The sequence below is a fragment of the Salmo salar genome, chromosome ssa02 (genome assembly GCF_905237065.1).
Source record: "Salmo salar chromosome ssa02, Ssal_v3.1, whole genome shotgun sequence".
NCBI lineage: Eukaryota > Metazoa > Chordata > Actinopteri > Salmoniformes > Salmonidae > Salmo > Salmo salar.
Window position 1 is genome coordinate 16,876,217 of NC_059443.1, and position 14,231 is coordinate 16,890,447.

The 14,231-nt window shown below is 45.5% G+C and overlaps 2 protein-coding genes across 6 annotated transcripts in view; both read right to left on the minus strand.

Annotated features, from left to right (window-relative positions):
* The window catches only part of LOC106575420 (tuftelin), a 29,899-nt gene extending 20,238 nt beyond the window's left edge, over positions 1-9,661 (minus strand). For all 4 annotated transcript variants that reach the window (XR_006759951.1, XR_006759953.1, XR_006759950.1 and 1 more), the window contains exon 1: positions 9,195-9,661. Coding sequence is in view for 1 of the 4 variants with exons in the window: in XM_045698693.1 (XP_045554649.1) it covers positions 9,195-9,257 (63 nt within the window). In the remaining 3 variants the exon portion in view is untranslated. The remainder of the gene's footprint in view (positions 1-9,194) is intronic.
* Positions 547-8,490, minus strand: LOC123728100 (uncharacterized). Of its 2 annotated transcripts, none has more exons than XM_045698690.1 (2): positions 1,678-8,490; positions 547-1,493 (listed from the first exon to the last, which is right to left on the minus strand). In XM_045698690.1, exon 1 carries the CDS (start codon positions 4,002-4,004, stop codon positions 2,538-2,540), a length of 1,467 nt encoding a protein of 488 aa, XP_045554646.1. In that variant the 5' UTR covers positions 4,005-8,490; the 3' UTR covers positions 547-1,493; positions 1,678-2,537. The 2 variants fall into 2 exon arrangements, with proteins under 2 accessions (XP_045554646.1, XP_045554643.1); XM_045698687.1 differs by having other exon boundaries at positions 547-1,401; positions 1,553-8,490.
* Positions 9,662-14,231: the final 4,570 nt, after the last annotated feature.

A 14,231-nucleotide genomic window follows, 5' to 3' on the forward strand; every position in this document is an offset into this window, starting at 1 on the left:
AGAGACAGCGAGAGAGTAGAGAGACAGAGAGAGTAGAGAGACAGAGAGAGAGTAGAGAGACAGAGAGAGTAGAGAGACAGAGAGAGAGTAGAGAGACAGAGAGAGTAGAGAGACAGAGAGAGTAGAGAGACAGAGAGAGAGTAGAGAGACAGAGAGAGTAGAGAGACAGAGAGAGTAGAGAGACAGAGAGAGTAGAGAGACAGAGAGAGAGTAGAGAGACAGAGAGAGAGTAGAGAGACAGAGAGAGAGTAGAGAGACAGAGAGAGAGTAGAGAGACAGAGAGAGTAGAGAGACAGAGAGAGTAGAGAGACAGAGAGAGTAGAGAGAGATAGAGTTGAGAGTAGAGACAGAGAGAGAGTAGAGAGACAGAGAGAGAGTAGAGAGACAGAGAGAGAGTAGAGAGACAGAGAGAGAGTAGAGAGACAGAGAGAGTAGAGAGACAGAGAGAGTAGAGAGAGTAGAGAGACAGAGAGAGTAGAGAGACAGAGAGAGTAGAGAGAGATAGAGTTGAGAGTAGAGACAGAGAGAGAGTAGAGAGAGATAGAGTTGAGAGTAGAGACAGAGAGAGAGTAGAGAGAGATGGAGTAGAGAGTAGAGAGAGAGGGAGAGACAGGCAAAGCAGAACAAAGGAATAGAGGGAGAGCTGTGTGATAGAGGCTGAATGACTCTTTCCACCCCTACACTGGAAACAGCAGACTACCTGCTTACACCAGTTGATAGGAGAGTGGAATAGAGACCCATATAAACAACATCAACACAGACATGTCAGTAAGAGCTCAGCGTCCAGTACTGTCCCTCCTCTGTCATAAATGGAACCTGAGAGAGCTGGAAACGAGGTAGTGGAGCAGGTATCAGTACCACATCACCTAGTACCTACGTTCCAGTCAGTACCACATCACCCAGCACCTACGTTCAAGTCAGTACCACATCACCTAGCACCTACGTTCAAGTCAGTACCACATCACCTAGCACCTACGTTCAAGTCAGTACCACATCACCCAGCACCTACGTTCCAGTCAGTACCACATCACCCAGCACCTACGTTCCAGTCAGTACCACATCACCCAGCACCTACGTTCCAGTCAGTACCACATCACCCAGCACCTACATTCCAGTCAGTACCACATCACCCAGCACCTATGTTCCAGTCAGTACCACATCACCTAGTACCTACGTTCCAGTCAGTACCACATCACCTAGTACCTACGTTCCAGTCAGTACCACATCACCTAGTACCTACGTTCCAGTCAGTACCACATCACCTAGTACCTACGTTCCAGTCAGTACCACATCACCCAGCACCTACGTTCCAGTCAGTACCACATCACCCAGCACCTACGTTCCAGTCAGTACCACATCACCCAGCACCTACATTCCAGTCAGTACCACATCACCTAGTACCTACATTCCAGTCAGTACCACATCACCCAGCACCTACATTCCAGTCAGTACCACATCACCCAGCACCTACGTTCCAGTCAGTACCACATCACCTAGCACCTACGTTCCAGTCAGTACCACATCACCTACGTTCCAGTCAGTACCACATCACCTACGTTCCAGTCAGTACCACATCACCTAGTACCTACGTTCCAGTCAGTACCACATCACCTAGTACCTACGTTCCAGTCAGTACCACATCACCTAGTACCTACGTTCCAGTCAGTACCACATCACCCAGCACCTACGTTCCAGTCAGTACCACATCACCCAGCACCTACGTTCCAGTCAGTACCACATCACCCAGCACCTACATTCCAGTCAGCACCACATCACCTAGTACCTACATTCCAGTCAGTACCACATCACCCAGCACCTACGTTCCAGTCAGTACCCCATCACCCAGCACCTATGTTCCAGTCAGTACCACATCACCTAGCACCTACGTTCCAGTCAGTACCACATCACCTAGCACCTACGTTCCAGTCAGTACCACATCACCTAGCACCTACGTTCCAGTCAGTACCACATCACCTAGTACCTACGTTCCAGTCAGTACCACATCACCCAGCACCTACGTTCCAGTCAGTACCACATCACCCAGCACCTACGTTCAAGTCAGTACCACATCACCCAGCACCTACGTTCCAGTCAGTACCACATCACCCAGCACCTACGTTCCAGTCAGTACCACATCACCTAGCACCTACGTTCCAGTCAGTACCACATCACCCAGCACCTACGTTCCAGTCAGTACCACATCACCTAGCACCTATGGGAGAAAACCCTCTTCCTCTGTACTGCATTCCATAGGAGAGAATGAACCGTCCATAACCAATCTTACTGTGTGTGTGTACATGTGTCTGTGTGTGAGTGTGTGTGTGTGTGTGTGTGTGTGCGTCTGTGTGTGTGCTTCTGTGTGTGTTAAACCTTATAAATCTGTCTCCAGTTAACCTCCGGAGTGGTCTGATTCCCATACCTGAGTTCAGGTGTGATGTGTGCAGTGAGGGGTGAGGAATGAGGAACAAGGGGTCAGGTACAGCGAGAGACACGTCAGAAAACGAGGGAGCAGAGAACAAACATTCTCTGAGACATTCCTATACAATCACTGGTGCAGTGTTACAGTCAGAAGGGAATACAACAGATGGCCTAGAGTAAACGCTAGGACAAAAGGGATTCCAGTTGAAGAGAAGCTGTAAGACCTGCACACGGGTAAATAAGACCTGCACACGGGTAAATAAGACGTGCACACGGGTAAATAGGACGTGCACACGGGTAAATAAGACCTGCACACGGGTAAATAAGACGTGCACACGGGTAAATAGGACGTGCACACGGGTAAATAGGACGTGCACACGGGTAAATAGGACGTGCACACGGGTAAATAGGACGTGCACACGGGTAAATAAGACCTGCACACGGGTAAATAAGACGAGCACACGGGTAAATAGGACGTGCACACGGGTAAATAGGACGTGCACACGGGTAAATAGGACGTGCACACGGGTAAATAGGACGTGCACACGGGTAAATAGGACGTGCACACGGAGAAAATAGGACGTGCACACGGGTAAATAGGACGTGCACACGGGTAAATAAGACGTGCACACGGGTAAATAAGACGTGCACACGGGTAAATAAGACGTGCACACGGGTAAATAGGACGTGCACACGGGTAAATAGGACGTGCACACGGGTAAATAGGACGTGCACACGGGTAAATAGGACGTGCACACGGGTAAATAGGACGTGCACACGGGTAAATAGGACGTGCACACGGGTAAATAGGACGTGCACACGGGTAAATAGGACGTGCACACGGAGAAAATAGGACGTGCACACGGGTAAATAGGACGTGCACACGGAGAAAATAGGACGTTCACACGGGTAAATAGGACGTGCACACGGGTAAATAAGACGTGCACACGGGTAAATAAGACGTGCACACGGGTAAATAAGACGTGCACACGGGTAAATAGGATGTGCACACGGGTAAATAGGACGTGCACACGGGTAAATAGGACGTCCACACGGGTAAATAAGACCTCCACACGGGTAAATAAGACCTCCACACGGGTAAATAAGACCTCCACACGGGTAAATAAGACCTCCACACGGGTAAATAGGACCTCCACACGGGTAAATAGGACCTGCACACGGGTAAATAGGACCTGCACACGGGTAAATAGGACCTCCACACGGGTAAATAAGACCTCCACACGGGTAAATAGGACGTGCACACGGGTAAATAAGACCTCCACACGGGTAAATAAGACCTCCACACGGGTAAATAGGACCTCCACACGGGTAAATAGGACCTTCACACGGGTAAATAGGACCTTCACACGGGTAAATAGGACCTTCACACGGGTAAATAGGACCTCCACAGGGGTAAATAGGACCTCCACACGGGTAAATAAGACGTGCACACGGGTAAATAAGACCTCCACACGGGTAAATAAGACCTCCACACGGGTAAATAGGACCTCCACACGGGTAAATAGGACCTCCACACGGGTAAATAAGATGTGCACACGGGTAAATAAAGAAAGTGTTATGAGCATTGTCTGTTCTTTCCTCTGGGGGTACTAGGTGATAAATCTGTACAAATGATGACAGAGTTATGGTTTCCTGTGGAATGAGTTCTAGGCATGTACCTATTCATCTTTACTGAGGGAGTAGTACTTTCTACCCTAGCAACATACATACTTAGCAACAAGACCTGCATGAGTTACTGCTTCCTATAGTGTGGAAATGGAATGAGGTTGTCTTGTTTAGTGTCTGAGTTACTGCTTCCTATAGTGTGGAAATGGAATGAGGTTGTCTTGTTTAGTGTCTGAGTTACTGCTTCCTATAGTGTGGAAATGGAATGAGGTTGTCTTGTTTAGTGTCTGAGTTACTGCTTCCTATAGTGTGGAAATGGAATGAGGTTGTCTTGTTTAGTGTCTGAGTTACTGCTTCCTATAGTGTGGAAATGGAATGAGGTTGTCTTGTTTAGTGTCTGAGTTACTGCTTCCTATAGTGTGGAAATGGAATGAGGTTGTCTTGTTTAGTGTGTGAGTTACTGCTTCCTATAGTGTGGAAATGGAATGAGGTTGTCTTGTTTAGTGTCTGAGTTACTGCTTCCTATAGTGTGGAAATGGAATGAGGTTGTCTTGTTTAGTGTCTGAGTTACTGCTTCCTATAGTGTGGAAATGGAATGAGGTTGTCTTGTTTAGTGTGTGAGTTACTGCTTCCTATAGTGTGGAAATGGAATGAGGTTGTCTTGTTTAGTGTGTGAGTTACTGCTTCCTATAGTGTGGAAATGGAATGAGGTTGTCTTGTTTAGTGTCTGAGTTACTGCTTCCTATAGTGTGGAAATGGAATGAGGTTGTCTTGTTTAGTGTGTGAGTTACTGCTTCCTATAGTGTGGAAATGGAATGAGGTTGTCTTGTTTAGTGTCTGAGTTACTGCTTCCTATAGTGTGGAAATGGAATGAGGTTGTCTTGTTTAGTGTGTGAGTTACTGCTTCCTATAGTGTGGAAATGGAATGAGGTTGTCTTGTTTAGTGTGTGAGTTGATGCTTCTTCTACTAGTTCCTGGTGGTGGGAAGACTGTTTCTGGTTCCTCCTCATAGATGAGTCAGAAGGTCATGTCTTGCACAGTTCCAGACAGTGATGTCACATTCTCCATAGCGAGGTAATGTGGAGGGATGGGTGAGCTCAGTAAACATGAGGAATCAGGGTGGATCATGAGGCATTATTTAAAAAGTAGGAATGCTGACAAAAGCCTAGTGACGGAAAAGAAGAGAATTACCAAAACTCTCTGGTGACTGGATGGATGTTATATTTAAGAATGAATGAGAGTGTGGATTAATAGATAGTCATGAGGAATGTACTGGCTGTTCTGTCAATGTTCTGCATAATATCAATACTCACTCTCACACAAACAGTGTTCCTTCTATCCAGGCATAGTTCAACTACAGCTGGAGGGCACACATACCTGCATACACACAAACACACCCTTCACTGTTGCAATTTTGAGAACATTTATTTTCCTTATATTTCGCAGTCCTCCTCTTCTCATAACGTTTAGCCTAAATGGACTTTAAAGGTCTTTCACAAGGCTATAGCACAGAATCAGCCCGTCCTCCTATATTTATCCCATGTTGCTGTATCTCCCTGGCCTTAATAACCATATTCCTCCTATATTTATTCCATGTTGCTGTATCTCCCTGGCCTTAATAACCATATTCCTCCTATATTTATTCCATGTTGCTGTATCTCCCTGGCCTTAATAACCATATTCCTCCTATATTTATTCCATGTTGCTGTATCTCCCTGGCCTTAATAACCATATTCCTCCTATATTTATTCCATGTTGCTGTATCTCCCTGGCCTTAATAACCATATTCCTCCTATATTTATTCCATGTTGCTGTATCTCCCTGGCCTTAATAACCATATTCCTCCTATATTTATTCCATGTTGCTGTATCTCCCTGGCCTTAATAACCATATTCCTCCTATATTTATTCCATGTTGCTGTATCTCCCTGGCCTTAATAACCATATTCCTCCTATATTTATTCCATGTTGCTGTATCTCCCTGGCCTTAATAACCATATTCCTCCTATATTTATTCCATGTTGCTGTATCTCCCTGGCCTTAATAACCATATTCCTCCTATATTTATTCCATGTTGCTGTATCTCCCTGGCCTTAATAACCATATTCCTCCTATATTTATTCCATGTTGCTGTATCTCCCTGGCCTTAATAACCATATTCCTCCTATATTTATTCCATGTTGCTGTATCTCCCTGGCCTTAATAACCATATTCCTCCTATATTTATTCCATGTTGCTGTATCTCCCTGGCCTTAATAACCATATTCCTCCTATATTTATTCCATGTTGCTGTATCTCCCTGGTCTTAATAACCATATTCCTCCTATATTTATTCCATGTTGCTGTATCTCCCTGGTCTTAATAACCATATTCCTCCTATATTTATTCCATGTTGCTGTATCTCCCTGGTCTTAATAACCATATTCCTCCTATATTTATTCCATGTTGCTGTATCTCCCTGGTCTTAATAACCATATTCCTCCTATATTTATTCCATGTTGCTGTATCTCCCTGGTCTTAATAACCATATTCCTCCTATATTTATTCCATGTTGCTGTATCTCCCTGGTCTTAATAACCATATTCCTCCTATATTTATTCCATGTTGCTGTATCTCCCTGGTCTTAATAACCATATTCCTCCTATATTTATTCCATGTTGCTGTATCTCCCTGGTCTTAATAACCATATTCCTCCTATATTTATTCCATGTTGCTGTATCTCCCTGGTCTTAATAACCATATTCCTCCTATATTTATTCCATGTTGCTGTATCTCCCTGGTCTTAATAACCATATTCCTCCTATATTTATTCCATGTTGCTGTATCTCCCTGGTCTTAATAACCATATTCCTCCTATATTTATTCCATGTTGCTGTATCTCCCTGGTCTTAATAACCATATTCCTCCTATATTTATTCCATGTTGCTGTATCTCCCTGGCCTTAATAACCATATTCCTCCTATATTTATTCCATGTTGCTGTATCTCCCTGGTCTTAATAACCATATTCCTCCTATATTTATTCCATGTTGCTGTATCTCCCTGGCCTTAATAACCATATTCCTCCTATATTTATTCCATGTTGCTGTATCTCCCTGGCCTTAATAACCATATTCCTCCTATATTTATTCCATGTTGCTGTATCTCCCTGGCCTTAATAACCATATTCCTCCTATATTTATTCCATGTTGCTGTATCTCCCTGGTCTTAATAACCATATTCCTCCTATATTTATTCCATGTTGCTGTATCTCCCTGGCCTTAATAACCATATTCCTCCTATATTTATTCCATGTTGCTGTATCTCCCTGGCCTTAATAACCATATTCCTCCTATATTTATTCCATGTTGCTGTATCTCCCTGGCCTTAATAACCATATTCCTTCTATATTTATTCCATGTTGCTGTATCTCCCTGGCCTTAATAACCATATTCATCCTATATTTATTCCATGTTGCTGTATCTCCCTGGTCTTAATAACCATATTACTCCTATATTTATTCCATGTTGCTGTATCTCCCTGGTCTTAATAACCAGATCAGATACGATAAGTCAAGAATGTGGGTGTAGAATGTTTGTTGTTCCATTGTATCTGATAAGGACGACGTTGTATTAGGCGGTGATTCTAATTTGAGAGCTGCATCGTTCCCACACCCCTAGTTGTTTATGTTCAAATATAAAACAAGATAAACCCGACTAGCATGAACAAAGCATAGGTTATGTATCTAGCCGTGTGCTTCATCATTTGACTGTGTACCTTGACCTTATAATCCAGTTTTATAGCCCTATACCATGCTGATAGGTAAGTTAAGTTCTTAAATTCTGATAGCCTGTTGCTCCTGGTCGAGGTTACCTACAGGCACATATTTAGGATCAGTGTATCATTCTTAAGTCCAAACCTTGACCAAAGGGGGTGAAATGTTAAGGGCCAACATCATGCTGTTGTATGGCTCTGCAGGAGACTGTGTTTATCTGGTGAACGTGTCATGTTGTGGGCCAATGGTCAGGCCCCAGATAGAACACAGACCATCATCAGAGCCATTTGTCTAACAGGGTCAATGATTAACCTTCTCCAGCCAGACAGGAGATTAAGAGCTTCTATACCAGGGATAATGACTGGTGATGTAAACATCTAGGTGGAGCAGAGCTCAAAGGACCTTATAAGGTTGTATAAGCCTGGTTCTCAGTCTGGATGTAGTGTGCCTGCCCTGTGGATCACTGGTTCAATGCCCCTCACAGATGTGTTCCACCCTAAATCACTACAATTATGGTACATGACAATGTCTAACGGGCATAGAGCAGGGGTGTCAAACATACGGCCTGGATCCCGCCCGCGATGGGGACCAATCCTGCCCGCTGCTGGTTTAAGGAAAAATACAAAAATAAAATGTTTTTATACTTTAAAATGACTAAAAGCAAATAATGGACCTACATTCATACAGTTTATTGACTGTGGCCAGCTCACTAATAATCACAGAGGAAGGAGGAAGACCGAATGCGCCCCCCCAGGACAAAATGAGTTTGACACCCCTGGCATAGAGAGAGGACACTGAGGAAGCTGTCTTACTGTAGGGTAAGTAGGCTAGTCTTCTGGCTGACACTACTGTAAGCCCTACATGAAGATGCTCACTTGTGACAGCAGTCTGGTCCCTCTGGCCAGATCACAGATGTTATTTGGGCTAATAGGGTGTGTGTGTGTGTGTGTGTGTGTGTGTGTGTGTGTTAATACTATAATTACTAGAAAAAGCCCATTAACACCAGAGGAAGCTAGTAAGCCTGATAAGACTTCAGTCAGGAGGATCTAAGACCAATACTCAGAAGGAAATTCATCTCTTCTTGTTTATTCTTACTTTAGGGGTATCATTTTGTGTCCCAAAGTAAGGTATTGTGCTATCGGTTAAATTAAATATTGTAATTGATGTCAGATTATAATGTAAAACAATTTGCATATCCAACTGGTTGGCATGAATAAATGAAAAAAATATATTTAAAAAAGTGGGAAAAATAAAGCAGCCACATAGTGATAACATAACATAACCTTTGACACACGTACGTGGCGCCTCTCCATCTGCCTGCCTGCCAGACTGTCTAGCCATCCGGAACGCAGTGAGAAGGATAGTAAAACATGTTCACTTAAATAGTTTTTGTCTTACCGCTGTTCTCTCATCAGCTCTGATGTCCTCAAATGTACACAGACTCCGCGTTACCCCGTTCATCTTCACACAGATAAGATAGATAAATAATTATATAGCTTAAATATGAAAGAGTTGTTCAACGTTGCTTATATATAATTATTTTCTCTAAACAAACAGGGAAAACGGGTTTTCGTCCTCTTGTCTCCCTCTTGCCCTCGCAGACGGAAGATCACGGTTGATTTGAACAATAGTCGACGCTGCTCTTTACTACCAGTTTAATCAGGCAGTTCCCTCTACTCCCGCCCTCCCTCAGGAATGTATGCGCGTGACCTCAGTGCACAGGCAGCAGAGATGTTGGATAACTAAAGACAGTTCACTCAGGACGTTAACCATCGAACAAAAAATGATCAGTTCCTGTTTACTTAAGGGGGTGGCTCTCCCATAGACACCAATACGAAAGCAGCTGGGTCTGGTATTCTTCTTAGTTCATTGACGTCCATGAAACAGAACAAAATAGGGAGTGGGATGTCTCGCTGCCTCTTCTTTCTCTGTAGCCAGCTCGCTCTGTCTCCCGTCACGCCCCCGCGCTGCGCGCTACAACTGAAAAAGTCAGAGGAGCGCGGACTACGCAGGTAAATACCTGTCAGATAGCAAAATAATAAAACTCAATCTCATTACATCCGAAACTCAATCTCATACCATGCCGATCACATATTAGGAAAATTGTTAGGAAATTACGATTTTATTTCAGTTGAGTATTGCATTCAGGTTTGAGGGACACAAATATAGTTGTTCCACAGGCAAATAGGCTACTCATGACCACAAAAACACAGGGAAACTGAACCAGACAAAGTCAGACAGACAGACACAGAGAGAGAGGGAGACAGTGCTCCATCAGTGTGTCCACAGCAGCAGTAGCATGCAGGTCTCAGTGTTCTGATCCAGAGCTCAGGCTGCACACAGAACCCAAATTGGATCAAAATGTATTAATGGTCATTAATGGTTGCGCAGGAGTCTCCATCTTTTTTTGTGTGTATGTTTGTGTGTGTGGGGGGTGGGGGGTTCAATGTCCCAAGTATCCATCAAAACATTCCGATACACACCCAGTAAATCAGTCTCTTAAACCCATCACGTTGTCAGGCATATGCCTGAATGAGGACAGACCCAGACAGCTATGGTCTCAGAGTGAGGACAGACCCAGACAGCTAGGGTCTCAGTGAGTAAAGACCCAGACAGCTAGGGTCTCAGTGAGTACAGACCCAGACAGCTAGGGTCTCAGAGTGAGGACAGAGCCAGACAGCTATGGTCTCAGTGAGTACAGACCCAGACAGCTAGGGTCTCAGAGTGAGGACAGACCCAGACAGCTAGGGTCTCAGTGAGTACAGACCCAGACAGCTAGGTTCTCAGAGTGAGGACAGACCCAGACAGCTAGGGTCTCAGTGAGTACAGACCCAGACAGCTAGGGTCTCAGAGTGAGGACAGACCCAGAGAGCTAGGGTCTCAGAGTGAGGACAGACCCAGACAGCTAGGGTCTCAGAGTGAGGACAGACCCAGACAGCTAGGGTCTCAGTGAGTACAGACCCAGACAGCTAGGGTCTCAGTGAGTACAGACCCAGACAGCTAGGGTCTCAGTGAGTACAGACCCAGACAGCTAGGGTCTCAGTGAGTACAGACCCAGACAGCTAGGGTCTCAGAGTGAGGACAGACCCAGACAGCTAGGGTCTCAGAGTGAGGACAGACCCAGACAGCTAGGGTCTCAGAGTGAGGACAGACCCAGACAGCTAGGGTCTCAGAGTGAGGACAGACCCAGACAGCTAGGGTCTCAGTGAGTACAGACCCAGACAGCTAGGGTCTCAGAGTGAGGACAGACCCAGACAGCTATGGTCTCAGTGAGTACAGACCCAGACAGCTAGGGTCTCAGAGTGAGGACAGACCCAGACAGCTAGGGTCTCAGTGAGTACAGACCCAGACAGCTAGGGTCTCAGAGTGAGGACAAACCCAGACAGCTAGGGTCTCAGTGAGTACAGACCCAGACAGCTAGGTTCTCAGAGTGAGGACAGACCCAGACAGCTAGGGTCTCAGTGAGTACAGACCCAGACAGCTAGGGTCTCAGAGTGAGGACAGACCCAGAGAGCTATGGTCTCAGTGAGTACAGACCCAGACAGCTAGGGTCTCAGAGTGAGGACAGACCCAGACAGCTAGGGTCTCAGTGAGTAAAGACCCAGACAGCTAGGGTCTCAGTGAGTACAGACCCAGACAGCTAGGGTCTCAGAGTGAGGACAGAGCCAGACAGCTATGGTCTCAGTGAGTACAGACCCAGACAGCTAGGGTCTCAGAGTGAGGACAGACCCAGACAGCTAGGGTCTCAGTGAGTACAGACCCAGACAGCTAGGTTCTCAGAGTGAGGACAGACCCAGACAGCTAGGGTCTCAGTGAGTACAGACCCAGACAGCTAGGGTCTCAGAGTGAGGACAGACCCAGAGAGCTAGGGTCTCAGAGTGAGGACAGACCCAGACAGCTAGGGTCTCAGAGTGAGGACAGACCCAGACAGCTAGGGTCTCAGTGAGTACAGACCCAGACAGCTAGGGTCTCAGTGAGTACAGACCCAGACAGCTAGGGTCTCAGTGAGTACAGACCCAGACAGCTAGGGTCTCAGTGAGTACAGACCCAGACAGCTAGGGTCTCAGAGTGAGGACAGACCCAGACAGCTAGGGTCTCAGAGTGAGGACAGACCCAGACAGCTAGGGTCTCAGAGTGAGGACAGACCCAGACAGCTAGGGTCTCAGAGTGAGGACAGACCCAGACAGCTAGGGTCTCAGTGAGTACAGACCCAGACAGCTAGGGTCTCAGAGTGAGGACAGACCCAGACAGCTATGGTCTCAGTGAGTACAGACCCAGACAGCTAGGGTCTCAGAGTGAGGACAGACCCAGACAGCTAGGGTCTCAGTGAGTACAGACCCAGACAGCTAGGGTCTCAGAGTGAGGACAAACCCAGACAGCTAGGGTCTCAGTGAGTACAGACCCAGACAGCTAGGTTCTCAGAGTGAGGACAGACCCAGACAGCTAGGGTCTCAGTGAGTACAGACCCAGACAGCTAGGGTCTCAGAGTGAGGACAGACCCAGAGAGCTATGGTCTCAGTGAGTACAGACCCAGACAGCTAGGGTCTCAGAGTGAGGACAGACCCAGACAGCTATGGTCTCAGTGAGTACAGACCCAGACAGCTAGGGTCTCAGAGTGAGGACAGACCCAGACAGCTAGGGTCTCAGAGTGAGGACAGACCCAGACAGCTAGGGTCTCAGAGTGAGGACAGACCCAGACAGCTAGGGTCTCAGAGTGAGGACAGACCCAGACAGCTAGGGTCTCAGAGTGAGTACAGACCCAGACAGCTAGGATCTCAGAGTGAGTACAGACCCAGACAGCTGGGGTCTCAGTGAGTACAGACCCAGACAGCTAGGGTCTCAGTGAGTACAGACCCAGACAGCTAGGGTCTCAGTGAGGACAGACCCAGACAGCTATGGTCTCAGTGAGTACAGACCCAGACATCTAGGGTCTCAGAGTGAGTACAGACCCAGACAGCTAGGGTCTCAGTGAGGACAGACCCAGACAGCTATGGTCTCAGTGAGTACAGACCCAGACAGCTAGGGTCTCAGAGTGAGTACCACAGAGAAGAGGCAGCACAGATATGAACAGGAGTTTGAACAGTGAGACAGACTACCACTGAATATGTCACCCTGAGTCACTGTTCTCCATACATCCCCCTGTTCCCACCCAGTAGTCCTATACAACACTGAGTCAGAGATCTCTCATCCAGACTGTCATTCAGTCCAACAGGAGACCTGCTGCTCTCAACTATGCATATTACATGATTTAGCAGAACACACTATCCATGCCATTTAACAGGGAGAAACTCAGTTCAACTTCAGTCAATTTAGAACAATAATTGACTAACCCAAATACTTGCCAATGAACTTAGAACAGTAGGATTGATGGGCAAGTTTATGGCCACAGATAGGGGGAAATGACAGAGAAATATATCAGGGTGAATAGGCTAATCTTTCTGTTCTTCTGGCAGGGTAGAATACATGCTGTGCTGAACAAAAGTGGGTTGACTGAGATAGGAAACAGATGATATCCACTCCTCTGCTCCTCTGGTATCTGGTTTTATCCTTCAAAATCCATTCAAATGTAGTGGTGGAAATATTTGCATTATGTCACATGAGAATATAGAAATGTGAATATCTGTAGTGATCTAGCAGGTACTGTATATATCACTCCCCTATGGAGAATGTTACAGCACAACATAGCCCACTTACACAACACTAACACACCCTGGGGAGGATTTCTATACAAATATTGTTTGGGAAACATTGCATTCCATAACCACAGGTGGGGACAGCCCAGTGTTCCACTGTACTGTCAATATTGACTGGTTTACCATCAGGAAAAACTGGAATACTGGCAGGACATAGAGTACTGTACATACAGACTACTGCTATGGAAACACTATTGCAAAGTGCTTTGTGCAAAATACTAGAGAACACAAACATATAAATGAATAATCAATTATTATTACAGAAAAAGTGTGGAAACATAAAAATGTATCACAGATAGAACTGGGATGTAGTAACTCAAAGTAAAGAGTTTGGAAAAGGAAATGTATTCCCAGTTACATGCAAAAACTAAACTTCCTTTCATAACGCTTGATATTCAGTCACACAAAAGATGTAGAACATCTGAGAAAACAAAAACATTCTTAACACAGAAAATGCCCTTGAGTCGTCTCACTGTAACAGATAGTAATTGTAGCTCATTCTTGAAGAATGTGTACAGAATGTGTACAGATATACAGGGAGTTCTTGTCTTATCTCTGGATATTCAATAGCAAAGTAATTATAACCATTTTTTTTATGTTTTATTGTCACATACGGTGCAGTGAAATGTGTTGTTTTACAGGGTCAGCCATAGTAGTACAGCACCCTTGGAGCAAATAAGGGTTAAGTGCCTTGCTCAAGGGCACATTGGCAACTTTTTCACCTTGTCGGCTCGAGTATTCT